Raw genomic sequence first — 27,925 nt, 5'->3', positions numbered from 1 at the left:
AATCGATTGCAGATTCTTTTGATAGCTCTTTGGGGATAACCATAGAACTGGAAGGTCTTCTGTAGGTTGAGACTTTCTTATTAAAGTCAGGAGGACATACATATTAGAAAATAAAGTGAAAGTTAATCATCTCCTGATGTGTAATTTGGCTTTCTGGCGCGAAGAAAATCCACTTTGACCCACCGAATCTTAAGAAATCATTTGCTCGGTCATCGAAACCAACACTTGGGGTTGTCGTCAGTCTGGTTACATAAACAAAGGGCGCCTTAAACAACCCAACCGATTCACTTTCTTCTCATCCTCAAATCGAATGAACGCTTCGAATCTTTGTGATGTTTTTTGATTCAGTTTGATGACTGGTAAGTTGAGATAGCAAGTCATCATTGAGTACCATTCCTTTCAGACGACCTCTTAAATAAAACCCAGATTTGATTTTGTTTAGTTTGACTGACTCTGAGATTGAAGTCCGATTTACATGATTTCCTAGTCCTTCATTCCTTTCTGATAACAGCTCTTGACCAACTTGCAAACCGTTGGATGCTATCATTTTGATCGATCTCAGTCTCGACGCTTTATTTACAAAAACTTCGAGTCTTCTTTCGATTCCATACATTTACATACTCACAACCTCATCACGTTCCATCCTTTCTCCATTTCACAGTGCATGCAGTCAAGCAGCTGTGGTGTGTAGTAAATCATTCTCATACACATTTTTTTTGTGTGGTCAAGCGAGTCAAAGTTTGTGTTTCTTTTTATCTCCGACCATTTTGATGGTAAAATCCAATCCATTTTAAGAAGAGCTCAGAATTCACACATTGGTGGTACATTTATTATATCCTAGACTCTAGATCATCCGAAAAGCCTGTGGAAAGCGACCTTGTACTTACAGGCTTCGGGTTACATACGTCAATTCTGTGGCCTTAATCGCTTCTTCGGCATCTGATCTGTGGTCTCAACATAATCACACAGCTACATTCAGAGGGTTGATAGGAAAAACAGCGGTAAATAGCAGCATTAGCACTAACGCAGGAGAGTTAGTTTCGCTGTGGTCTTCAATGCCAAATCCCAGGCTTGATGTAGATGATTTGAGTTCAAAACCAAGGGTGACTCCAATAAGCTCAAATCATCCCAAGACTCCTTCTACATCAAACCGAGATAATATGTCACCTACCTCACTTCGATTTTGGAATCGAACTCCAACTCATCCGACGATTGAGATCACTCGATTAACTTCACCTACACCTAATGAAAGAATCACTTTGGTTAGAAGACCAAATACAGCTGGTACAATGGAGAGTGAGGCGAAGACTGTTGTAGATGCCGAAGTTGGATGGGAAAAGGAGAAGGTTGAAGATGTATTCGAACCGGATGAAGAGAATCAATATCGAGCACTTTTAAATCGATTGGATATTCGGATTTTACCATTAACCGCTTTACTATATGTGAGTTTTCATAAATCTTGGATGTTGATCCATTCAGAAGCCATTTTTGATGAGCTAACGAATTGGTCCTCTTCAGTTATCCGCTTACCTGAATCGTGGAAATCTTGGAAACGCACTCTTATACCATTTACGAGATGATGCGTTGGGAAACAGAGACCTCCATTATTCGCTCGTACTTTGCAGGTATGTGACGACTAAACCATCTATCAATGATTCAAGCTGACTGACTCACTACTTTTCAATCACTCTCAAGTTTCTTCTTCACTTATATTATCTTTTCCATACCCGGAACATTACTTTCTAAAGTAATCCTACCTAGTACATCTATGTCAATAGGCGTATTGATTTGGAGCCTTGCATCAAGCTCTATGGCTGCTTGTCATACTTATTGGCAATTGATGATTTGTCGAGTTAAGCTCATTTCATAACGCATTTTCATGATATTGGGAAAATTACAGGATAAGGAATGGATTGAAGTTCACATATTTGGCCAATCCATCAATCGGAGTACTTTTACTCCTCGCCTATCACTTGATACGATCAAAATATTGGATTTGCTGAATCAAAGCTGATCCATGTTTTATTTATGATTTTTTACCTTTCAAAACAACACGTCGCGCTTTCCAAATCCAATCCATGTTACTTAGGCTTTCATTGGTGTGGGAGAAGTGAGTGAAACATTCTTTCCATCATAGTCTTTGTGGTATTGGGCAGGCACATATCTGATGAGGTGGTATAAATCACATTAGGCATTATTTGGGCAAAGTGTAGTGCTCTACTATTCTTTATGGTCAGTTGTCTTCCTTATCACAGGTGGTTTCAACGCTCACCATCTCAGGTCAAATTTTCCAGGTTTCGAAGAGGTGAAATGTCTAAGAGGATGGCCTTGTTCATTGGTTCTGCAGTGGTAGCTGGAGCGTAAGTGGCTCTTCAATGGTTCCCAATCTTCGATATTCTGCTTGATTGACTCACTAAGATAATTTTGTACGAAATGAACAGTTTTGGCGGCCTTATCGCGTGCGTCTTATCTCTCTCTCTCTCTCGTGAAAGTTAGGTTTGGATCAGTAAGCTTATTAGCTTTTCTTGGAATCACATTTTGAAAGTTACGGTGTCGGTCATATAGAAACTCCCATGTCGAACTGGAGAATTCTGTAAGTAGTTTGTTTTGTTTTATCATGTGGTCATCATCTATAACTTAACTAAAATAACTATTATTAGTTTTTTGGCTGAAGGAGGTCCGAGTATACTCCTCGCATTTCTGTGCTTTCGATACCTACCATCACGTCCCGATCGATCATCCTATCTCAATCCAAAACAAACACATTTACTTCAAACTCGGATCAACGAAGAAAGTGCAACGACTGGAGTAGTGGAGAACGGTATTGATTGGTCAGGCGTAGCCGATGCTTTCAAGGACCCGAGAGTTTACGCTTCTTCAGTTTGTGTCTCCTCTCTGCTCTTATGAACCTTCACATCTGAAAGATATTGTCCCTGATATGAAAATGTGATCATAGCTCATTTATAGTTGCATGAACCTCAATCTTGCTAGTGTCAGCGGATTCTTACCTCGAATTGTGGCATCGTACGTATATATCCACTTCTGATATATATTCACATTTCTTTCATAGACTAGAAAACTAGATCATTTCTTACACCTTGTGATATCCTTTTATACTTTTGTTTTCAGGCTAGGGTTTTCAGATGTTCAAGCTCAGTTATTAACTGTACCACCTTACGCAATCGCTTTCGCAGTGATGTTGCCTACGGCAATCGCCTCAGATCATTATGGAGTACGAGGACCATTCGTAGTTTTTGTATTTGCTTGCTCTAGTGTAGGATGGGCACTTTTGTTACTCACTCATGATCATCAGATAGGCGTGAAATACGCAGCGACAATTTTCATTGTCATCGGGGGCGTAAGTCATTCTTGATTGTGAAATGTAACTCTTTCTTGAGATCTGATCCGGTCTGAGTTCTATCCTTATCTAGTACTGCGCAGTACCTTTGTAGGTTTATTTATTGCTTGCATCGGTGAAATTATCTAATAAGGAACACGATCTATTTTCGCTTTTTCACTCAAACAGAATGCTCTCGTGGGTTGCCAACAATTGTAGCTGTAAGTCATAAAGTTTTTTGCGCCACGATCACTATCCTATAAAATACTAAAGAGTGGAATCATTGACAAATTTCGAATAACCTTAGCTCAAAGCAAAAGAGCCACATCTTTGTGAGTTCTCCATCCCAAAATGATCCTTTGAAATCATTGATGACTAACACTTTTCTTAAAACTTTCAAGAGGAATGTTAAACAGTTTTGGACAAGCACTGAGTGTTGTAGCTGCATTTCTTTTCCCTGATCGTACTGGACCTGCTTGGACACTCGGATGTGCGATCAATCTCGGCGCAGGACTCACAGCTGGTACAGTTGCTGGTTTACTATCGCTTTATTATGCTCATCAACGTAGAACTCCATCAGGTATATATCCTCTCATTTTTATGTTTCAAAATCTTTCGTAACTTTTCTTTCGAGATATGAGAATTTGATGTTTCTCTTCTTTCTGGTCGATTAGGGTTCGGGTATATTGCTTGATGCATACATTTGGTTTTCATTTCCATTGCCTAATACATCCAACAAAGAAGAATTCAAAAAACATAATCATCTTGATATTCTTCTTATGAAACGATTGAAATTTACTTGATAGGTTTTGTTTTCTTATATATGGAGTTTTGATGAGGTTTGAAATTATACCCAGTGGGTGAGAAATTATTGAAGAAAATGAAGTAGATCTGTTTTGATTGAATGTTTGTATCCAATTCATGTTATTCTCATGTTATTGTAGTCTGTTTTGTTTACAAAGATCCCTTGACCGATTTGTGTTTGAATTTGGTATGAGTCTGAATAGAGACGTTCTCACTGAAAATGGTAAAATTGCAACACTCCTGTCATTCATTGGTGAAGACTTTTACATCACAGCTTGTCTCACATGGAAGTGATCCCTTCTCGCAATTGAAGGAATTTTTTTGTCACTATTCGAAATTGACTGCAACAATGAAAGATATTGGTTACTTTCACCACTTATCACAAATGCTTATATTTCTAAGTGATGCAAAATATCACTATCAGCATTTACAATGGTCCTTGCGCATCTTTCTTGCAGCGCGGACGGGGTATGAGAGAAAAACAACATCTTGAGAGCGAAAAGCTTCATGTGAAGAAAGATAAGTCTCTTGCAAAAGTGAGGATCACTACAGATAACTACTCTGGCGTTCTACGGTCGACTTGAACACTTGTTGATAAAAGTGTAATATTCACAATGAATGAAGTTGAACTATCATTCACCTGGTAGGTGGACCAAGAGCTCGGAGATTTTCGAGAGTTGTTTGTAAGACGTCATCTGGGCATGTTTGAACATGGAGGTCTTCGATAAACGGGTTCAGCCAACCGGTGTTGAATGCAAGTCCATCATCTGGGCTCGGCGGTATCTCCTTGTTGTTCTATCGATCGGTGTAGTTTGTTTTCATTCGAAAGTTAGGGATTCATTTTCATAAAGTAAGAGAGAACAGTAAGACTTACACGTTTCACTGGGTGCGCAACATCACACCCGTCGTTGATCCAGCTACCAACCTGATTCTTAACATCTTTTGCACTTGAACTAAACATATAAAGAACCACCCGTTATCGTTGAGTTCGAATGACAGGTTTGGGATTGAAGACATCACATTGGTAACTTACTATTGAAACGCGGCCGGTTGTATATCACCCGTACTCCAATCATAAACTATGAACTGTAAGAGATGGGTCAACCAGTCAGTCCAGTTAGTAAGATCTAGCTTCTCGGTAGGCTTATCAGACCTTCCACTCACAAGAACACTCCTGAAATAAGCACATGGTACATGCTCTTGAACTGCGTATGTGACGACTCTGATCGAATCACATACAAGTCAATCAACACGCCGCAACATTTGTGCAAATTCATGGAAGTTGATGACTAACTTGTTAATGTCTCTCATATCAGAGTACATAGTCCCTGCTACGGCGGTATTACACACTATAACGTTGGGCGGCGATGTGGAGCGTTTGATAAGTTCACTTGCGCGCTCCGGTTCCAGATCAGTCAAACCGCGACCTTCCAAGCTACGGATGGAATCGGAAGACCCCATTACAGATAACACAAGTGGTAGAACTGATCCAAATAAAGCAAATGATTTCATGATGAAAAAACCTATGATGGATATGCTGGACCAGGTGAATGATCAGTTGATTTTAAGATAGTAGAAAGAAATTGAAATATGAAGGAAGATGAAGGTGAACCTGGGAGATGAAATGACCCTGGAGTTAAAAGACCAACACTTTCAAGCTTCGGCGAGCACAGATATGAGTCATGAGTCATGACTCCTCTTTTTACAAGTTTCCAAGAATAGATTGTAAATAAATAGACATGAATTTAATACATCGTGGCAAGATCGAATGATGCTAAATTGAACAAAGACCAGCGACAGCGTGAGCCTTTGTCAAGTAGAGAACGAGTGTACATACATTTGCTCAGATCTCCATTTGTAAACTCAATGTATGAAATTTCAAAAAATTTCTTGGGGACTTGCCGATTTTGGGTTACCAAAATCGGGAGATGAATGAGATGAGTCGAGATAGGGCCCTCGACGCTAGAAGCGGCTGTATGGTACATTCTATTCGACACTTCAAATGGTTGAATAGGGCACCCCGAGGTGCTCGGAGTGCACACTCAGAAATTGAAGTGACAATTCATCACATGCTTGACGTGGGACCTTGAGTCTGAGTCACGCAGCACGCTACATTTTTTTTGCCTGTGCAAAAACTTGTGCAAGTTTCCTCAAGTTTTGTGCAAATTCTGTGCAAGACATGAATAGAACTGGCAGTGAACAGCTCAATTCCATTCATGGAAACACTGGATTATGTATTGTTTGCAGCCTCACAGATTTTATGGCATGCTTGTTCATGTGATTTTTTAGTTGAACTTATATCACTCTTGCAAGATTCTTCAATTGATTGATGATTAAAGAATTAAATGAGAAAATTCAACAATCTTGCTTATCTCAATTCATATCACCCCATCGACCTTCAAAGTGAATCAGGAAAAACTAACACAATGAAAATTAAAGAACCAATAATAGTATTTTAACCAAACATTATCTTTCAATAACATTTCTAATCACATTGACCATCAAATCCATCCCATTCATAATTGCATGTTTTACAATTTGATAAATTCTTTGATTCCTCTGATGGTAATAAATCAGTATTGATTCATTGGAATTGCATAGTACTTACAATTGATGTTACCTAATCACTGTCATGGTTCAACTGTTGCGGGCATGCTCATATATTCTCTAGTTTACCAAAAGCAAAAAACTGACAAAAATCAATAGCCCTTCAAAATCTTGCGGCAATTGGACTAATTTTCGAATAACCAATTTCTCCGATAGTAATCTCAGGCTCAATATCCACACGAACGCAATGGTTTTTGGTTACACCGAGTTCCGAAAGGAATTTTATCCAAAAGGCGCGCCGAGACGCTCCCCATTTTGTGGGCGCGCCCTATTGAACAGCTCGCCCACGGGCACGTCCCAACCTCCAAAACCCGCGCCCACCACCTGATTTTACATCAGACTGATGGTGCCAGATAATGAGATGTGGTGTATTTCCAACCACCGATTCATCTTTCAATATTCTAGCAATTTCAGCATGCGACGAGCAGTAGGAATATCATCTCTCGAACGCACCTCTGCTACCAGTGCCTCCTATTCTACTCTTTCCGAATCACTCTCGGCTGCGACTTTGACAAACCTTCAAGCTCAGTTATCTACCTTCCAAGCTGCCCTCAAAGCTTTTGCATTGAAACATGGTCATCGAATCCGATCTGAGCCCGAATTTCGAGCGACATTCTCGAGAATGTGTGCTGAACTTGGAGTAGATCCGCTATGTGGTGGACGTAAAGGATTATGGGATTGGGTTGGAATTGGAGATTGGACATTCGAATTAGCGGTACAGGTAGTAGACATATGTTTAGCTACACGCGACCGAAATGGAGGCCTAGTGGGAATGGAAGACCTCATCCATAGTCTCCGATCTCTTCGAAGTCTTCCATCGCAAGCTCCATTGACTGAAGATCGATCAGAACCGGACTCGACTACCAAGAAGAAGATTCAAACGAAAAAGAACAAATTGACTGAACTTCTCGAAGGCGAAGTGAGCGAATCGGATGTTGCGAGGGCGATCAAAGCACTTGAGCCACTTGGATCAGGATACAAGATCATCAATATTGGAGAGAAAAAATTCGTTAGATCGGTGCCTGTTGAATTAGATAGTGATTCCTTAGAAGTCTTCGACTCGATTCTCTCCAGACCAGACGATCGGGGATATACAACTCATGCAGATTTGGCTAAAGCAACAAGATGGACAGTTGATCGGACGCGTAACGCTATTGAGAAAGCGATGATGACAGACGCTATGTTGTGGGTTGACGAGCAGGCACCGGAAGGAGATCGGTTCTATGCGCCTGCTCTGTTCGTATTTGAAATATCGATATCTTGAGCAAACGGAACAACGTATCAATCAATTCTTTACGAATCTGGACCTAAGCATTCCTTTCCGAATCCTACTGAGACACCTTGGTTAGTGTTTTTATTCACGAAACACTTAATCTCTTGATACTCCTTAAAATCTCGTAACGATAAACTCCCTCCTCTGTACATAACAGGTCGACTTTCAGGCCACTATATATAGGCTACATTCAATCCTGGCGTTGCTTCAAGAAGTTTATTCTGGCTCATTGGATTCGGGGGACCGCCTGCATGCTTGGCATAGACATAATCATCCAAGATTTCTATTGGAACAGTCATCACTGCTGTTTGAGGCCCATACGGACTTAGCTGGCCAGTATCATGCTTACTTAAGAAACGTTGGAAACCCTGAACTCTCTTTGAGAAAACAAAGCAGCTTAATTGATTACTTACCAAAGATGAAAGCTGTTGTATTGTCAACAGAGAATGATTTCATTGTAGGTATATGTCCGTGTATGTATGTAAATCAACTCTAATCTTCCCCATACGCTTTGGTGCTCCACGAGGTCATCACTTGAATTGTGCTTAAGATGTTGATTGTGCACAACGCATGATTACAGGTTTTGCTGGGTAATTTCAAGTGTTGACTTGTCCAAACTGAAATTCCAAGCAAGTGCTTGTGATACAAGATCTGTGGACTTGCTTCCCCCTGGGCAATTGGTGTTTATATCTCCTGATTCCGAGAACAATACCCTTGCAAACCAATCACATTCCATCATCCAAGACCCCCATTTCACTGGGGACCTGCTGTGCACACTGGTAATCCAAAGTTTGGTACATGGTAGAAACATCTTTGCTTGTCTACAAAACTACCCAAAGCATTCACATCAAACCTAGTATCACCACTGTTGGTCCTGGCAGTCTTTGGGCTGAAGATCCAGGGGTGCAAGTCTCAGTTCTGTCATAACATCACATCCTAGAATTTTCTCTATTTCTCCCTTGTCTGTGCAGATTTCAAAAGTTGACATCAGGCTAAAGGAGTTACATTAAAACTTCATTATGTTTCTCCTAGATTTGTCTGAATCCACCAAAAAGGACCAAGGATCAGCAAAGTGCTGCTGAATGTTTTCAAAACAGTTCAGTATCTGAGTCTCGGAAATGCAGCAGACAAGAGGCATTTATGGTGAGTTCCCATCCTCCTCTTTGTGATATACATTGTTTGAGTAATATTCCAAGTAAATCATTGGGGTACACAGCAAGCAACACAGCAACATATACTATACTGGTAATGTGTTGTCAATTCTGGGTATTGAATTTGGGACAGAATACACTACCCATATGTTTTCCAGGCAGAAAACAGAGATAAGCATACACAAAAATCTGTGGTGACCAGGAAACAAGCCAGAAATACAAAACATTTTATTGTATTCCCAAGTTCAAGACCATCAATATGAGTATTTTTCATAATTTTAGTGCAATTATTGATTGATTTACTAAAAGAAACCCTCCACAATTCTCTCATTACCACCTGAAATGACTCTTGAAAACGGGGCCAAAATTGAAATTTGGCCCTCATAACTTCTTTGTTAGGCTAGCCAAAAATCTGATTTCTGAATAGAACTTGAAGATTGGGATTCAGCATTGGAAAGAGCTACATCCAAACCTGTTCAATGGGGGATTGTCAAATTACACGAGTTTGAAAAATCCAAAATTATACTTGAAAATTTAGGCCTGAATTCCAACCTTTGGCCCTGATATTGAGACAGTCATTACAGATGGTAATGAGATAATCTTGAAGGGTTTCTTTTAGTAAATCAATCAATAATTGCACTAAAATTATGAAAAATACTCATATTGATGGTCTTGAACTTGGGAATATAATAGTTTGTCTCATTTCCTCTACAGATTTTTGTGTTTTATTATTATTATTCTCTGCCTGGAAACCCTTATCTTCCTTGTAGTGATACCACCAACCCTGGGCCAGCAACACAGGTGTTGCATGCTGCATTGCGCTTGCGTTGCGGTTTTTCTGACCACACCACACCAAGGAATCAATTTTGAGGTTGCGGCCTGACCTGCCACGCAACAAGATGCATCAAATCAACATTTTTTTTTTGGCCGCAACAACATCTGTTGCGTTGTGCGGCCATCATGGTGCCGCGCAACCCAAGCTTACCTTTGGTTGTTGCTGTACTTACCGCAGCGCAGTGTCTGCTTCTAGGTTTTGTTGTGTGTTGTGGAGCAACACACCAAAAAACATGCTTGCTGTGGTGCAGTGCGTTGCTGGCACAGGGTTGGTACCACTGTAACTGGACAATCTGATACCATTGAGGTTCAGGCTTGGTAATGTAACTCTCATGCAGTTACAATATCAATTCTAGACCAATTTTTTGACTCTATTGAGCACTCCACAGGGCTTGCAAAATTTTTGATACTGGTTCTTGTCCATATTGAGTAGGTTTGCTGCTCTCAATTACAATACTTGATAAAGTATTGACTTACACAACACTGCTGGGACCACAATTGGGTAGTGTAACTGAAATCAATTTACAACATATTGAATTACTCATACTTTGTATTCAATTCTGTTACAATTACATCACCAATACTGGTAGGGTATTTGTTACTTTGTTACTGTGAGAAAAGCAGGGAGATGGGTGGTAAACAGTCTACGATAACAGCAACAGGCATCCTGTAACAAATATTTGACTCCTGGATTGAGTTGCAGGGACTTCAGCAGGGTAGACTATGCTGTGTAGCTTCCTGCTGCTAGTTTTTGTATCACAATGGTTCAAGTATTGATTTGAGTAATACACAACCAGGGAAATCAACTGTTAATTTGTATATCCTGAGGCTTGCCCAATTTCATTCTGGAAGTGATTGAGGATCAAGATCTTATTGGGGATGGAAGATCAAGATCTTATGAGGGATGGAAGATAAATCTACACATGTCAAAATGTTTATATAAAGATATCATATTTTGATGGTGGGTGGTGTTTAAGACACCTCTCACCTGGTGGGTACAGCACATTTATAAACCTGGAGACCACTACCAAAGGTGGGAATAGGGTGAGGGGCAGCCATTTTTACCATAAATATCACTGCAGGACTCCCACAAAATGGAAGATTTTGGCAAAGAGGGATATCATGCCATGAATATCCTTCTTGGGCTATCATTTACTTGCAGTATGACAATGGATTGTCTGCTTTCCATTTCTTACCTGTTGTGAAAAATTTGACTGTAGGATTCAATCTTTTCAATTTCTCAAATTGTCTACCCAACACAGCTAGAGCATCCAATCTCAAACATTCTGACTATCTAAGAGCCTATGTGATGACAGATGATGGTACACATGATATTTTCAATTAGCAACTTGTTTTCCTTTTATTCAACAATACAGTGTTCTGCCTTTTGCCCCTTTGTGTAAAGGTACACCCACCAGCTGACTTGTATGGTCCCAAAATGTAACTCACACAATTGACTTTAATCTACAAGACATAATGGCCTGCCATAATCCTTCTATCATCAACTTCAGATGATGCATGTCTGCTGACTTAGTTCACTTCATTAAGGGCCAACCCACCTGGTATATAAAAATAATGCACACTGGCGGCATTTGCAAGGTGTCACATACACCATGTCAGGGTTTTGTTTACTTTTCAACAAGTACAGCCGTTTCAACAAAGATTGATTCTTTTGAAAATCTTGTCAACGTGCAAAACCTAGGGTTTTTCTCTCACTTGGTTTTGTCTCTCCGCTAATTGAAAGAATACAGAAAAGATTAAACCTGTAATCAAGTTTTTTCTCAGTTTTTACCCACTGCGGAGACACCTTTCTTCAAGGAAAAGTTGTCAATTTTTCTTGAAACGGCTGTATATATGATCTCCCTTGCTTCCTCAAAGTAAACTGCACAACACAACACACTGACACAGATATCAAATGTACAGTTGTGAGAGAGATTTGTGGAGAAGAGTTTCAAGAGTCTTCTGGATTGCAAGACACAATATAAAGATGGTCAATGACCCTATTTTTTTGAAATAAATATGGGCTACCTATACACAGCTTCACATACTTGATCAACACCTGTAAGAGATATCTATGAAGAGAGGTTTCAGAAGAGCTTCAGATTGGGGGTCACAATATGAAAAGTTTTAATGACCCAGGTTTTATTCAAATACAATGTGAGCTATCTACATGCAGTGTTATGTATGTGATCAACACTTGTAAGAGAAATTTGTGAAGAAAGGTTTGAGAATGGTGGCTGTGAGCCACAATGTCAATGTAAAGAGAGCTATCTTTTTGACCCAATTTTTCTCAACATAAGGCAAAATAAAGTGTTTAATCTTACACTCATATCAATATGGTCAACATCTGTTTTCACATAGCACTCTCCTTTCCAATGATTCTCTCTGTTGTGGCTTCACTACACAGACCACTTCTAGATATAGATTCAATCAATTCACTAGATTCACATTCACTGAATCAACCAGCAGTTCCAAATCCTTGGTTCACACATGAGGGTGAGTTTCTACATGAGATTAATTCTGGTTCTTAGCTAGCTCATCTTGGGATGTTATAGGATTGGAACCAGAAGTCTATAATGTTGTAAACAGCATCTTCTCAAAGGTTCTTGGGAAATATCCTTATGAAACTCAAAAAAGCCTGACAGATATTATTGCAACTGGTGCAGATATCAAAGTTGATCGAGTGAAAATTGGAGTGCAAGGCAAGTTTCCTTAGAAACAAGAAATTATAGAATAATCCAATTTATGAATATCCTTTTGAGATCAGCAGAGTTTATCAATAATGCACAAAGTGGTCATTATCAAACTTCCATGGAAAAGTTTTTGTGTAAGCCACAAATTCACATCTAACCAACAATATGCAACTTATTCTTTATTTTGGTACAGGTGAAATTAGGACATATGACAATGAGGTTGACATGGCTTTCAGTCAAGATTGTAGTTGTTGTGATGGTTCCCTCAAGATGATTCTCAAGAAGAAAGGTTCGGAGTGGAAGATTACCAGTGCTAATTTGACAAGCGGCACAGACCATCCTGATTCTGAAGAAGGGTACCAATCCGAATAAGTACCTCAGTTGTGATTTTGTGCTGTTCCTGGGTTATTCCCATTGTTATCAAGCATGATTGTTTTGGGCTCTACTATGATACAAATTATTCTGACTGGTCAATGGATATTGAAAATATTTCTCTGTCTATGTCCTGAATGTAAAAGTATCCCTAACCTCAAATCCATAGAACAGCCATATATAGTTTTGCAACACCTAGAGTGATAAATCCAAGCCCTACAATTACCTGTCAAAACTGCCATAATCTGGTCTTCCTGCTCTTGAGAAATTGTCAGTAAAGGATGCAATGGGGTTCATGCAACTCTTTGATGTGTTTTGCATTGCAATCATACATCTCAATGATACTTGTGGGTATCTTCTCATCAATGTGGAATATACATGCCAAGTGCCCGCATCTCATGGGCTCCTTCATTTGAAATAAACAGTCCCACTCCTCCAATGACTGGCTTTTGATCATCTAAATCTGTGATAGCATCTTTGATGTTTCTATTTGCATGGTGGTGTACATAATCTCTGCTTGTCCAAAATATCAAAACCAGATACCATTGGGGGATTCAAAGCAGTTTCTGATCCATGTGCCAGGACTTGTGCCCAGAATTCTTTTGGCTGTAAATTTGAATCCTGCAGAAAATCCAAATTTATAGCCAAAATGATTCTGGGCACAAGCCCAGATTCTACTTTCTATCATGTGCTCCAGGTGATTGTTGAACAGATACAGGCCTCATGCACAGGTGGGGAGATACAGCCAATTTGAAAATGATTAACTTCTTTTTTCAAAGATTTGTGTTGCTGCAGAGTCAAAACCAACCAAAAAAGGTTCTTACAGGTTTTATATTCTCAAAATGCGCAGAGAAACAAAACTTGGTCAACATAGACCCAAGTTTTGCACCATGATGCACTTTCTAAAAAGAAATCATTCTCAACTTGGCTGTATCAAAACCAGGTATTTTCTTAGTGGGGTCAAAAACAAGTCCGTCACCCAACTTTTGGAAACAATAAACAACATCAAAGCCTTCACCTTGTGACATATTTGAAGTCCAAGAAAAATCATCATGACTAGGCGTGGGTAGCTGTGGCGCAGAGACAGAAGCTATGTCACTCCACGAGAGACATACGCAAAGATGAGTATTTTTATTCAAATATATATGTATATGAACGATGTGCTTTAGTTTCTTGGTACATCTAATTGGCAATTTTGACAAAGCAGCCAAAAAGGAATCAAGAAAAAAGGACACAAAGCTGCCATCAAGGATTTTAGTTATTAGGTCCTCATTTCTTTTGAGGTTCGGCTGATCCAGTGGTTGGAAGACCAAAGGCAACCTTCACGTAGTCGTAGATGAGCCTGGGGGGGTTGAAGGTCAGCGGCATATTCAATTACGGACCAAGTGAGTACAGAGGATAAACGTACCATTGAAGAGCAGTAAGAGTACCGATCATGACGATACGAGTACCCAAACCAGCCCAGAGTCCACCGAAGCCGATTTCACTGTAAATTGATCCGACCGTTGGCTTGGCAACGCCCTCCTTACCGGCAGCGTTGAGCTTGGAGACCATGGTATCAGCGGGGCTGCAGAAAAAATAGTGAATCACCATCAGCTTCAAGGAGCCCGAAGAGAACGGGTTTGACCATCAAAATCAAACGTACTGTGAGACAACTGCACAGAAGACACCGGCAATATATCCACCAACAAATGAGACACCGAGTTGTTGGAGCTAGGGAATTTCGAAGGGTGTGAGCGTAGAACAGATGTGCGACTAGGATAAGAGACTGACCTTGTTGTACGAGTCTTTGGGTTTACCGAGTGAAGCGTAGATCTTGGTCACAGTGGCCTCGAAAGACCAGAACTTCATCATGGTGTATGGGATTTGACGAGACCAAAGCGATGGAAGAGATTTGTAAAGACCACCAGTTCCTTCGACGGCAGTGAACTTCTTGAATGCGTCAGCCATACCAGAAGCGAAAGGTGGGACAGTGGTTTGCATTCGGACTTTGACGGCCTCAAATGGAACGAAAGCAGCATCGGCGATGACTTCAGCGGAGGCGGATCCAGCAAGGTAGATGGCATCTTTGTATTTGGCAGCGTTGACAGGACCAGCAATATCGGCGTATCTATCATTGAAATGAGCGATCAGGATTTACCAACATGCCGTGAAAATGAACAGGTCATCTGAATCGTTGGGAAAACTCACTTCTTTTTGAAAAACTCATAAAATCCATACTTGCAGGCACCCTGGATAGAATATCCAGCAAAAGTTGGTCCGATACCAGTGCTGCAGGAGAGATCAAAGATGCATTGGTCAATGTTAGCTTCGAGGCTGAGCGGAAACCGCGAGGTAATATCGAACAGACTCAGCACTTACTATAGACCACTTAGTCCGCCAGCTTTGTAAATCTTTGACCAACCATCCATGTTACCTTTGTAAAGGTTCTTGTCGACCTGTCAAAGAGTACGAATTCAGATAAATTACACTCTCAATGATAAAGTAGCAGAAGAAGGACACTGAAAGCTCGGCTCACCTGTCTACGACATTTGACCAAATCAAGAGGAGTAACGAAAGCATGGGTGATACCACAAGCTAGAACACCACCACCTGCACAGGCAGCGTAGTACTTTGGCGTGTAGAGCTCGATGGAAGGCTTGGCAGCACCACCGCCAGTGACTGCACCGATCTTAGACTTGAGGTGTTCAGCTTCCGAGCTCAATTGAGCCTTGGCTCCTTCAAGACCATCCTTGGACTTGGCCTCCAATTCCTTCGCCTTGGACTTAGCATCGTCCAACACACCTAGTTGATCGAATGGAAGATCACAAAGAAAGGCAGAACGTCAGTAAGCTTGATCGAAAGGAAGATGAACAGATATCAGTGACATAGAAGGAAAGAGACTGACTACCGGCTTTGATAGAGTGAAAGGGTGAGGAGATGTTGAGTCCAACCGTTGGCCCAAAAGAGCCAGCGAGGGAGGACACGGAAGGGAAGAGCATCGACATTTCCACCGGGGAATCTAAATGAGAAACCAGAAAATGGATGATACAAGGTTCTATGATAGAATAATCTGACACCACAGATGGGGTTTTTATCGAGATTGAGCAGGCGAGGTGAGAAGGATGGGAAGGGGGAATGGGGACAGCAAAGGGTGATCGATCGTGTCAAGTCCAAAACCGTCCAGCTAAAACAGTTTCAGACATGGTTTAAGTCCACTTAAGACCTTTTAACCCTTCCGCAGCTCAATTTCTTGACCCGCGGACCCGTTTTCACCCTGATCAACTCGTCTCAAACAAGGCCAAAGTCGGATGTCCTCCCATTTCGCATCCGAAAATGTCTCTCCATATGACCCCTTGGCTTCTTCTGACGGCAACTCTGACTCGGGAAAGTCTCAGAAGATTATCAATCCGCTCCTCGCGCTGAGACACGCTAAGAATGGTGCCGCATGGCTTTTACAACAATGTTGCAGTATCCACTGCGAGGAAAGAGGAGGAAAGCTTGCAGAGCTTGGAATCGGAACATTTTAATTTTTACTGTACCCGTAAACATCCTCAAATTTATAGCCCCAACCAATTATGTATATATAGGGGAGGTTTTTGATGTATTGCATAATCCTAATACTATGGCTATTGCGGTGCGGTCTGCAGATTGTGATCAAATGTTTTTACGCACAAGCTGCTTTACGTGGGTGACTCACACATCTAACACCACGCCAATTGGACTGAAAAGATATGACATCATCAAATTAGATGAAGTACTTGCTCAGGATTCCGAGTCTTGGACTGTCTTGGATGATGATCATGATGTCTTCATAGCCGCCTATGTCTAGGACCACAGCAGCTTTCACGGCTGGGGTGCGAGAAAAATTTATCATGTATTGGGATTTTTCCAGCCTGATATACCCTAACCCTATCCCATCTGAGAGCCCTTGGTCTATAAAAACCGCATTACGATCCAACCCAGGGCTTTCCAACCCAACGCGATCATGTCAAATTACCCTCTCCTTGCTGCACGTTTTGCAAATTTCTAAGCAATTACTGAGGGCGCCGAAGCATTGCGTAGATCGATTTGAGTGTCTCAATGCCCACTCTTTAGTTTGTCTACTCTAAGATCCTAAATGATGTCTTCGGGTCTTTTTGTTTTGAATCTTGTTCGGTAAACAAACGGGCTGGTAGCTCCTACATTTCTCTTCCGCATTGATTAATCATTATTTTTAATACTACAACAATAAATGCAACCTACTTGTGTTTGATTGGTGCTTATATGATTTATGATCATGATTACTGCAAAGTGAGGGGGAAAAGAAAATCACAACACCATTTGGAATACATATCAACCTGTGATCAGTGAGTCGGGCGAGCACATGAGTGCGAGGCAACTTGATTCCCAAGAGAATACGATGTTGGCAGGGTAAAGGACTTCAACGGCTGAATGCGAAGGATGACTAAATGTGTAAGAGACTTAGGTACAACAATGGTCTCGGAACTGTGAAGTGGTCAAACAGGTTTAGGAAATTGTGCACTGTTCTGGGTTTGGCATCCCATCCTCACCCAGCAAACCTATGATATTCGCAGAGTTGGTTAGAGGTACGTTTTTCTGAAGCGAGTGGGCTTCATGCTCACCTGGGGGCATTTCTCCAAGGAGCTCCTGTGGTGGCGATCCACAATCTTGCATCTTTGTCAATAGATTAACAACCTCTTTCTGACGTGCCGCGAATTTGTCACCTCCAGCTTTCTCATCTTCGTCCCACGCCGGGTCTTCGAACTTGTTTACCACCGCAGCCACTATCTCAGATTGGGTTTGATATCGATCGACGTCCTCCTTGGGTAACGTGGCCTTACGCTCATTAAGCCATCCAGGATACTATCAATTGAATCAGGTCAGAGGATGAGATCAGAGAACTGGTAGAGGCGGGTGTTGTGGAACCTACCTGTCGATTCATTTCTTTCAAAGGCTCGTACATGATTTGCTTGGACATGAGTTCTTCCATGAATCCTTGGAGCATAGTTTGCAATTGACTTTCGTCTGGCAAGCCACCTTGAGCCGACATCATTTGCTCAAAGAGGGCAGCCAGCTGATCATCGGACGAAGAAGGCGCTACATTTTCCTAATCAAAATAGATTTTACAGGTAATCAAGAAGGTGAGTTGAACGATCAGAGTAGATTCTCAAGGATAGAAGAGGTAGTGGAAAGCCTCATACCTTGGCGGAGACATCTGACTCTTTCAACTTGTCCATCGTGTTTTTGATTGCGTCCTGAAAGTTTTGAGGTGCGCCAGATGCGGTTCCGGCACTTGAACTTCCGGCTTGAGGAGTAGGAGGGGCTTTCGGTGAGGTCGTATCAGCTTCGGCCATAGCACCGAGGGCCTGGAAGATGTTCACGCTAGTCGGATCGCCGTCTGTGGCCATCATTGCCTCAAGATGTTTTTTGAATTCGCCTCCATCTTCTTCCTTCATACTAGATAAAAGTGCCTCCATACCCTCTGCTAAATCTCGAGCAAAGTCATCCGGTAGGGAATTCTGCCAACTTTCATCTTCTGAGCCTGAGCTTTCATTATGACCAGGACTGGGGTGCGCTGAGGGAGGCGAGGGAACGGCGGATGGGGATTCAGTCAAGGTGTTTGACTCTGGTAACTCGGGTTTCGTGGCAGGTTTGAATTGGTCGAGAACATCATCAAAGTCGTCCATGTCATCTTCGATATCTAGGCTCGCGGCCAGTGGTACGTTTGCATTCGACATTTCCAGTACAGTCGACATTCACTTCGTATGATATAGTTTGGATGACTAAATTTGATTGAATATGTTACCAGACGTTTCAGCAGAGAGACAGGCTAAAGCGGCAAAGAGGGAGCAGGAAGTGCTCCTGAAGTTGAATGAGGTCGAGGTTTGTTTATGAATTCTTTGGTTTCATTCTCAATTTAGCGGCCCTTTAAATTCGAAATTTGGCGAAGGTCTGCCATCTATTGGCCCCGCATATCATGTGTACCCGGGTTACAACCCGCCGAAGCTCAATCCAATGCAACTGCAACAGGGTCTGACTCTGTCTTGACTCTTGAGTGTTGATTCATCAATCAAGCATCACCATAAGATAATGTCACGAGAATGTATGGAGGATACTCGGGAAGAGGATTTACTGTCAGACGCCTGAGTGGGTTCATCGCTCAGTGAGTCCTGAACTTGGAAATATATTCACCATGTAGCTCAGGCAGACACACATATATAATAAGTCTCAAAATCATCATGAGATAGCAGCTCTGCAATATGGAGAACGGAGATACAAATAGATATGAATGATTGCGATTTGAAGGTATTTTAGCTGAGATTTCGAAGCAGGAAAACATTGGTGTATAAATCTATGCTTGGTGTGTGATGATAGAATAATAGAAAGAATGCGCTACAAGATGTTGCTGAGAGTGCTGTGATTTTAAATTGTCGCACTACAATATACTACAGGAACACAAGAACAACGATATTTGTATATTTTCCCACCAATTGATATCATTTAGGTACTTTAAAACAGTGAAGAAAGGCGCAAGGACATACGATTTAGTCTAAAATGAACCCAAATGAAGGTGTATGTTGAGAGTTCCAGCCTTTATACTTTGTGGAGATCTTTGTACGATTCATCGATGGTGTCTACATTGTGCATAGCCTTGTAAGATTCAACAACAGCTTGCTGATTGTGTAGCTCTTGGGAAGATGCATCAATGGCTGCCGCATGAGTTGCAAATCTTTCAGGTCTATAGAACCATAAACTAGCTGGCAGCCTATAGGCTCCGAAGACGGCTACTGTGAATAATTGTGGTGAGATCAAGTGTTTTGCGAGCTTCAAGTCTTTTCCCATCCAATTATTTGGGTCTAGCGCTTGGGGTGATGGAGTAGTGACTTTTAAGATGGGCCTTAGTGGAGATGCATTGAGAAAGTTGAAAGTGAATATGTAACAAAGTATGATGTTCAAGATTCTAGACTTCAATGAAGTCAATTTCCCATAGCTTTTGTGCATTGCTAGAATTGAAGTGTTCTTCATCCAAAAAAGATATCAGGATGATTGGAGATATCAGAGGAGTGAACATAGTTTTGAGAAAGAGGATAGGAAGTTGGACTCACTTAAAGAGGGATGATGCTTGCAAAGGAAGTGATTTTTGGATATTTTCTTTGGAAGGCGAAAAGTATACTGCCTCCAGGTGTGATGAGATGGATATCCTACCTTTCATGATAGTCTGAAGATATAATATTTATAAAAGTTCCCCCTCTTATTTTACAGCAATTGGAACTGGATCGGAGATCTGAATGAACTACGGAAGAGAGGCTCCGGTTGGTCGAAATTTCGCCCATCCCCTAAACCACTCACACGTTTGGAAATTTGTCAAAGGCGCAGAATCTATATAAGAGGAGATCATCGTCTCATCAAGCTTGTGGCAAAATTTGACTCGAGGAAGGTTCAAAATTATGCAGTCAGTTTTGAACAAGCCAACCAAAGTTCTCTGCCAAGCTGCCGGTCAAACTTCTTTCGATCTACCGTATACATGACCGCAGCTATAACTGAAATGAAACCTGGTAATAATGTGCACCTCGATTTAATCCTAATCACGTAGCTAGTGGTGCACGTTGAAAAACGGGCTCTCGATCTGTTTAATGATTTCATCGTTAGATGTTAAGCAAATATTATCCATACAACGATTGAGTATATGGTTTATAGTAGGTGTTCTTTGTGCCTGTAGTAGTACGTTCGGTTTCACAAATGACATCGTCTAGGCCACCGGAAAGGGGCTTATCATCCCACGTGTGTATTTCAAGTAAGACAAAATCTTGGAAAGCTTATCCTGAATTCTTTGTCTTTGCTCTACAGTTCTGGGAGCTATGCCTCTCATAGCGGCGCGTAGAGGCAACTTAGCAGTGATTTTCTCTAGCGATGTATGTTGTAAAATCCGTGTTTATAAACTGACGGTTCAGAATCAAGAGTTGAGAGGGCATTCCTCCAAAAAGCGACTTGAGAAAGACTGAACTGGAATGCATGATAGTAGAGTGAGGAAGCTTGATGTGTAGTTTTTTTTTTGAAATAATCCCGTTGATGAATTCATTCTCTTGCTACTCATCAATATATGGCCAACCAAAAAAAACAGATTGATTGTCATCTGGAATCTAGGCAGGAATTGGGCGGGCTGATCAGTAGAGTTTTGAATTTCAAAGACTTCGCCTGCTTGCTATGGATTTACATATGTAGATGCACTGGAACTCCTATTTTCGATAAAATTCGAAGAAGAAAGTTACAAAGATGAATTCAAATACTTCAAAGCCTCATGTTTTGATATAGCTCAGCGTAATGCATTAGAGACAACTTTGGGAAACAACAAGTGGGTAGCGTGTAGTTATCTCAATGATACACCATCATTCAGCTTAAACGCGTATTCAGGATATTGAATTAAATCCAAAAAAGGAAAGCATGCTGTGTTGGTATAGCGTAGAGTAATGCACAAGAAAAAAAATGGGAGCCATCAAATACGTAGACTGCAGTTACCTTGATCACATAGAATTCCGATTTGGAAGTTGAAGCAGATCAAAAATGTGTGGCTAGGTAAAGCAATAATTCCTCATCATCATCGAAGAAGAAATGTAACAGAATCTTGCGTCGGGCGATAAGAAACTTGCTTGATGCGTTTATATTCCACTAGGGCCTATGAGTAGACTTGAGTACGTGATGATGTCAATGAAAATAGATTAAGATATTGTATACCATTCTTGCCGCTATTCAGCCGGATTTTGAATTTTGATGCAAGTCGAAAATAATTCAGAAAAAGCTCTTTGGTATTTGCCACGATAGATGAAATTATGAGCGAAGAAAAATACGAAAAATGAGTTCAGGATTGAACCTAGACTCCGAGAGAAATTGGTAGGGGTCAGCAAAATCGGCTTTCCTTGTAATTGATTTTAAGATACTCACTCCATGAATCTCTTTTTCATAGTGGATGCTCAAAATGAAGGTCCAAGCCGAGATCAGGGGCACGCAAATTTTTGTCTAATGTACAGACTCCACTGCTCCCAACAGGTCTGGAAAAGATATAACCAGAGAAGCATACAAGAATGAGCTCGACTAATAAGGCTCGGTTTAATGCAGTTAATTTCATATTGTATGGGATTTCTACGTAGTATTCTTTCTCGTGATAAATGCAACTTCAAGGATGTAAGATTTTTAAGATAGTGATGCTAACTTGGTGAGATGAGGTGTAGGAACGAGAGTCGAGGAATGAATGCGACATGAATAATCTCAGATGCTCATCTGTTTTATAAGTTTTACGGATTTTAACACTTCCCTCAGGTAAATCATGTTTTGCGCTTTGCCTGCAGTTCATGTCAAGATGAGGCACGGCAAAGGCTTGGAAATGTGTTATTGATGTAACGCTTCAGTCGAGTCTTGGCAGATCCACGAGTAAGCTTATCCACGAGTCACAAAGATCTCCTGCGAGTGACTCGCTATACACGATCATTTGCCAGAGTTGAATGCAGCACATTTCAATATCGAAAATCTGCTTTTTTTTTGTCTTGCTCAACTGCGCGTCATGTCTCATCTCATTCGCCCCGTGGAATGCAGAGTGACTCGTCCTCAGTTTCCTAGCCCGGTCTGTTACATATTATCCATAAAGTCAGCATTTCTCTGTGTTTTACTGGTATGGTGCACTGCACGTGGGCAATTCGATGCGGATGCCTCTCGGCAAAAATCAACAAAATCCCTCGATGCCTCGAGTTGCAAGTTAGGGAAGCATACAAATCAGCTGCAGCCTGCTAAGCATCCAGTGAGTTCTAATACTGCGGTGTATCACATTCCATTGAATAGGAGCGTAATTTGGGTCTGTTCTGTCGACATCGCTCTTCTCCTTCTTGTTTCACTCGGCTGAACTCTGGGTACTCTCACAGACTCGTCTCTGCTTCAGCTGCAATTTACTTTGCACCACACGTTTCCTTTGAAGCTTCAGTGGAAGGAATGCCGAAAAGATGCTGCTGCAGAAGATCGTATTGTATGTGCTACCAACAGGTATGTAGTTAACTTGAACTAAGCCCCTCTCAGAAAAAACGAGTGGGCTCACAAGACGAAGAATGTTCGCTTGCCAAGGCGGAGCGGAGATGAGACCTCTTCGCTTCAGTGCTGTGCTGTGGCCCTGGTCCGAGTACCACATACAGCAAGACCCATTGACGGAGACCGACCCAGACCGACCCGATTGCTACCCGGGACATGATATATGCATCTGACGTAGTGGTGGTTTTGGGATCAAAAGATGAGAACAAGTCATGAAGTCAAGAGACTCAATCAGAGATGGAAAATGGGGAACAGTCATCGAAAACCAACGAGATGGTTCAAACCAGTGCGACTTCAACAGGATCGATCGAGGTCAACAATAACCACAATGACAATACCGACACCGCATCTCAGCATCAGTCTAGCAGTAGCAATGCAAATCAAGACAATATGATTTCTGCTTGGAATCGAGCAATTCGTTTTCCCAATGCAGCCCAACCTGAAATCAGTTGAGCCTCGCTCGTCATCTTTGCAAAGCTCCACATACCTCAATAAATCTTTGGTCCGATCACACTGAGCATTCGATTTGGTTTTGCGTCCCATCATCATTCAGTTAGAGCCGATCAAAAAGATGCCTACTTTATTTCCACATTACAAGATATGCTAGAGTCATCCATACGTGGTATCGTGGGTGTGTATTTAGTACATTGATAACTGGTTTACTTGGTCTTGAAAGAAACTGAGATTTATGTTATTGACAATCCAGGTGCACGTTGGCTTACATCTCACTCAAATGGCATCCGAGATGCTGTTCACTTGTTCTATTATATCCTTACCACACTGAAAGGTATGCAGGATGGACGCCTCGATGAACAACATTTTTCAGCAAGACCTGACACCACCCTCTGTATTTTCAGCATCACAAACCTTAGGTGAAGAGTATTGTGGGATATTGCAAGTAGACGCAGCAACAGGCAGGTTTCCATCTTGGAAGGTCAGAAGAATACCTTTTCTTCAACTTTGCCTCAAAGACTGAAATTGCCTGATCTCTCTTCGAACTGAAAGCGACGTGCACTTTTCATTTTGACAAATATTTATTCGACTAAATTATTGAGCGCTTTTTACGCACGGATTCGATCACGGTTGACCTCTGTTGATGGTCAAGAATCTGATTTGTTGGAGGATACAACTTTGAGCGAACGCGAACCTCAATCTTCTTACGATCGGCTTAAAAGGTTTCTCTTGCCTTGGACCTCGTGGCTTCCCAACACTTTAGATCTTAGAACCTACCATACCATCAGCTCACTTCACCTGGCCATTTTTTATCTCACTGGTCGATATTTTCATTTATCAAATCGTCTCACTGGGATTCGATATGTGAGTATTCCATCATCTTAGAGTGTATCAGTATTTTGACCGACTAATAAAATAAAAGAGTAGATTTCAACCCAGGTACGCCGAGATCAAAACGGGAATCGAGTTCAACCACCGTCTTACGAGTTTCTGGGACTTCTGATCGTTATTCAACTCATCGTCAAATCAAGTGTCTTATTCAAAAACGCTCAAAGAAGAAGGCAAGCAGAATTATCGATCAAAGAGACTGTCTCAAATGAAAAAGACAAGCAAATTGCAACTGAGCCTTCTAATCGACCTCCAACTGTTGATGGTATCCCAATCAATGATATCTTGTTTGAGCCGGACGATGACGATGATCAAGAAAAGTCCGATTCAAAGTCAACAGAAGTCTTTGTGGAAGGCGTCGAGATGAATCCGAATCGAGATGAGTCATCCACATCAAGTCGTTGTACACTTTGTCTTGGGCCTAGACTCGATCAAAGTAGTTTGGAATGCGGTCACGTATTTTGCTGGAGATGTATTCTAGGATGGGTTCGAGAGAAAGTAGGTTTTCTCAATCTGACTTGCATTTTATTCATGATTGTTTGAGTTTGCTGATCGAGAGTTTCACAATTCTGAATCATGATTTTGTGTGTGGTTGGTGGTCAGCCCGAGTGCCCATTGTGTCGGCAAACTGTCAAGATCAATGAATTATTACCTTTGTATAATTTTTAGCTATGCTTATCGGCGCAATATGGTTGGATCACTAAGAATTCTATGTAGGTGCTTGTAATTTGATTGATGCGCAATTTTGTCTGGCAAGATTTCTGAAACATCCCCATTTGGGATGTAATTGGGCTTGATGATTCCTTCAAGGCTGATATGCGTCACATTAACCGTCCTTGAAGTTTCCACATGAGCTTGTTCATGTACCTCATGGACTGGGTGAAGGTAGTAGTGGGGATTTTCGACTTCAAGTCCTCGAAGATCAAGCATCTTCACAGAACGTGACTGGAGCACCAGAATCCAACGCTTCTTTGTATTTAGAGACAGAAGAGTACAAGGATGAGTTCACGAGCCTTGCACTGGATAATCCATTTCATGGTCGGTTGATTATCGCGCCTTTGTGTATAACAATACTGAAAATCTGAATCGCAATCCACCGCGACATATGTTTGTGTGTGTCGAAGTAGACACACAAGCGGTAACCGCTAGATGAAGATGAAACTTTAATGAACTCTCGTTACGATTTTTCCTAAACGAGTGTCGCGGTATGTAACTGCACCGATGGATTGTAGTAAGTTTACTTTGAAGCGACTGGACAGCATTTGATGGCAAAGAAAAGTTGAGAAATTGAGTTTAAACTTTGACTGGAAGGCTTCGCTACGAAGGATGATCCTTTGAACTGTTCCCGACTCATCGAGCCGAAAATCAATCACACCCGTGTAGACAGAGCCGTACCAGTGCACCACCATCACCATCACATTTTAATAAGTGACGTGAACACAAGCTGGACTATAACATCGCCCACCTGCCACAACTGTATGTCGACCAAGAACTGAGTAGAATTCAGAACTTTGGGCTTCGGAGAATTTGGCGGTGAGTTTGTTCAACTTTCATTTCAATCCACTCATTCTACAATCTTTGATCCTAATCCTTGAATTTGAAAATGTCGATGCTGCTCCGACTCCACCTCCACACACATATATATATTTCAACCAGAAATTCCCCTAAAGTAGAAATTGCTTCAAAGAAACTAAAGATGTTCAAATTATAGAAATTATAAGTGTAATTCATAAACTGATAAGTATTTTGTCACACAAGCCAGACTTTCCCTTTCTAATCTATGTGAATGATTTTAGTTCGCTTGTTGATCTTTTTCAATCATTAGTGTTACCTCGGCACTACAACGCCTCTTGATAAAGCTTTTAAAAATTCCATTTTCGTCAAGGTGAATAATTTTTCGACTACTTTGATTATCCGTCTAAACCTGAACTTGTTACTTTGGCGTTCGTCTTTCCACTAATCATAGTTTTATAGGAAAAAGATAGTATAGTAGACCTTATTGAATTCAGAAGAAAACAAAATTGAAGATTTTTGATTATTCCAAGGTTTAGCCACCACTACACGTTAGTCCATCAGTCTAACAAAAAGGAATCGATTGAATAAGTAGAATAATCTCAAGGTTTTCTTGAAGAAGTAAATCTTGAATAATCACAAACCTCTCATCGTTTTTACTCATTCATCTTGTCTTTACCATCTTTAACTTTTCCTTTTTCTTAATCTACATCATCAAAATCTGAATTTTGGTGTGATCTAATAATTATCTTCGAATAGTCTTATTGTCTGGGGTTCTGCCACATAAACTTTTGACCTTTGAATCTGTCCCATTTTCAACTTGATTTCTCTTGATCTTGTTCATTCATTCATTCCAGAAAAAGTCTTATACATCAAATATTGTCTCTCTTTTTTTCTTTCCGACGAAAAAATTCTTCCTTTTGGTTTGGGGGTTTCCTTCTTGCTTATTATATAGCCTTGATTACATTCACCATACTCATTGTCTTTCATTTTTCGTCTAAACTGTCGTTTGAACCTAGAAAGAACAGAGTGATCTCAATACATATTCATAATAATTCATTAGCTATTGACCACCATGGGATGTTGTGCTAGATTTCAAAGAAGTTTTTCAGCGCTTTATCATTGGATAAAGAATATTTTCAAGTCTACTCTAGGAGTTTCAAACTGGCATAAAGAATCCTTTGTAAGCTTAAAATTTTGTTCATCAAGATTAATCACCTTTGCGTGATGAAACTGATATTTTTCCAATGTTGTGTCGATTTAACTGAAAAAAATAGTCGGATCAAACTAATCTATCAGTAACTGATTCTCACCCAAATTGGTCACTTCCATTACCAGCAACAACTTCACCATCAAAAGATGATCCCGAGAAATTTTATGGTTCGAAAGATATAGTAGAAGAAGCTAGAAAAGATGAACCTATTACACCAATCTATTTTGCTTCATCAACAGTCAATGTCAATATCAATGGATCTCAACAATCACACACTAGTCTCCCAGTTTCACGTAAACCTCCTCCTGGGATTGCTACAGCGAGGGTATCAAGGTTGAGGTTTGATTCTAACGGGACGGACAACCACGATAGAGTAAGTAGAAAACTTTTCAGGTCTTTTTCAAAGAAGCAAAAAAACTAAATGTCGTTTTTGGTATCGTAGCATCGAGTCAACCTTCGACCTGATAGTTTATCATCACACCTTCGTGTTTCGTCTACAACTTATTCTGATTTAGATGCTTATACAGTATGGGACTCAGCAAGTGATGAAAGTGTCCCGTTAGGTCAATTATCATTCTCAGGTCCAATCTTACCTTATTTTTCTTCACCTTTACCTCCCTTATCTTCTTCTTCAAAGAGTTTTCTAACCGATTTAAAAGATTTAGATCCAAGACTTAGAGAAGCAACTGTTACTAGAAGATGATATCACCAATAAATCAAATTTCATCATTCAGT

The 27,925-nt window shown here is 40.9% G+C and overlaps 8 protein-coding genes across 8 annotated transcripts; 4 read left to right on the top strand and 4 right to left on the bottom strand.

Moving 5' to 3' along the window:
• Positions 1 to 352: 352 nt before the first annotated feature.
• Positions 353 to 4,031, top strand: MELLADRAFT_104763 (uncharacterized protein; the record flags this gene model as incomplete). Its single annotated transcript, XM_007407783.1, has 18 exons — positions 353 to 359; positions 662 to 683; positions 890 to 1,442; positions 1,519 to 1,625; positions 1,696 to 1,852; positions 2,090 to 2,110; positions 2,192 to 2,232; positions 2,295 to 2,360; positions 2,442 to 2,459; positions 2,546 to 2,593; positions 2,661 to 2,880; positions 2,957 to 3,024; positions 3,130 to 3,358; positions 3,432 to 3,448; positions 3,527 to 3,558; positions 3,645 to 3,669; positions 3,739 to 3,917; positions 4,012 to 4,031. 18 exons carry the CDS (start codon positions 353 to 355, stop codon positions 4,029 to 4,031), a joined length of 1,830 nt encoding a protein of 609 aa, XP_007407845.1.
• Positions 4,032 to 4,500: 469 nt separating this feature from the next.
• Positions 4,501 to 5,835, bottom strand: MELLADRAFT_74478 (uncharacterized protein; the record flags this gene model as incomplete). Its single annotated transcript, XM_007407778.1, has 5 exons — positions 4,501 to 4,936; positions 5,016 to 5,094; positions 5,175 to 5,227; positions 5,306 to 5,363; positions 5,436 to 5,835. The coding sequence occupies 5 exons, from the start codon at positions 5,651 to 5,653 to the stop codon at positions 4,778 to 4,780; spliced, it is 567 nt and encodes a 188-aa protein (XP_007407840.1).
• Positions 5,836 to 7,163: 1,328 nt separating this feature from the next.
• Positions 7,164 to 8,012, top strand: MELLADRAFT_61660 (uncharacterized protein; the record flags this gene model as incomplete). Its single annotated transcript, XM_007407784.1, has 1 exon — positions 7,164 to 8,012. One exon carries the CDS (start codon positions 7,164 to 7,166, stop codon positions 8,010 to 8,012), a length of 849 nt encoding a protein of 282 aa, XP_007407846.1.
• Positions 8,013 to 14,157: 6,145 nt separating this feature from the next.
• MELLADRAFT_42787 (uncharacterized protein) lies at positions 14,158 to 16,177 on the bottom strand (the record flags this gene model as incomplete). The annotated part of the gene is made up of 8 exons (XM_007407777.1): positions 14,158 to 14,413; positions 14,480 to 14,638; positions 14,717 to 14,784; positions 14,845 to 15,181; positions 15,262 to 15,342; positions 15,433 to 15,509; positions 15,590 to 15,855; positions 15,959 to 16,177. 8 exons carry the CDS (start codon positions 16,056 to 16,058, stop codon positions 14,341 to 14,343), a joined length of 1,161 nt encoding a protein of 386 aa, XP_007407839.1.
• A 1,029-nt stretch (positions 16,178 to 17,206) lies between these two features.
• MELLADRAFT_71370 (uncharacterized protein) lies at positions 17,207 to 18,934 on the bottom strand (the record flags this gene model as incomplete). The annotated part of the gene is made up of 4 exons (XM_007407776.1): positions 17,207 to 17,612; positions 17,676 to 17,916; positions 17,984 to 18,160; positions 18,255 to 18,934. The coding sequence occupies 4 exons, from the start codon at positions 18,807 to 18,809 to the stop codon at positions 17,560 to 17,562; spliced, it is 1,026 nt and encodes a 341-aa protein (XP_007407838.1).
• Positions 18,935 to 19,647: 713 nt separating this feature from the next.
• Positions 19,648 to 20,266, bottom strand: MELLADRAFT_104758 (uncharacterized protein; the record flags this gene model as incomplete). Its single annotated transcript, XM_007407775.1, has 2 exons — positions 19,648 to 19,951; positions 20,160 to 20,266. 2 exons carry the CDS (start codon positions 20,264 to 20,266, stop codon positions 19,648 to 19,650), a joined length of 411 nt encoding a protein of 136 aa, XP_007407837.1.
• Positions 20,267 to 23,397: 3,131 nt separating this feature from the next.
• MELLADRAFT_84453 (uncharacterized protein) lies at positions 23,398 to 25,618 on the top strand (the record flags this gene model as incomplete). The annotated part of the gene is made up of 8 exons (XM_007407785.1): positions 23,398 to 23,572; positions 23,678 to 23,755; positions 23,831 to 23,911; positions 23,982 to 24,058; positions 24,130 to 24,441; positions 24,517 to 24,963; positions 25,308 to 25,503; positions 25,590 to 25,618. The coding sequence occupies 8 exons, from the start codon at positions 23,398 to 23,400 to the stop codon at positions 25,616 to 25,618; spliced, it is 1,395 nt and encodes a 464-aa protein (XP_007407847.1).
• Positions 25,619 to 27,052: 1,434 nt separating this feature from the next.
• MELLADRAFT_104756 (uncharacterized protein) lies at positions 27,053 to 27,893 on the top strand (the record flags this gene model as incomplete). The annotated part of the gene is made up of 3 exons (XM_007407786.1): positions 27,053 to 27,160; positions 27,348 to 27,563; positions 27,633 to 27,893. The coding sequence occupies 3 exons, from the start codon at positions 27,053 to 27,055 to the stop codon at positions 27,891 to 27,893; spliced, it is 585 nt and encodes a 194-aa protein (XP_007407848.1).
• Positions 27,894 to 27,925: the final 32 nt, after the last annotated feature.

Source organism: Melampsora larici-populina, assembly GCF_000204055.1.
Source record: "Melampsora larici-populina 98AG31 unplaced genomic scaffold MELLAscaffold_10, whole genome shotgun sequence".
Classification (NCBI taxonomy): domain Eukaryota; kingdom Fungi; phylum Basidiomycota; class Pucciniomycetes; order Pucciniales; family Melampsoraceae; genus Melampsora; species Melampsora laricis-populina.
This window is presented reverse-complemented; position numbering and strand designations above follow the sequence as displayed.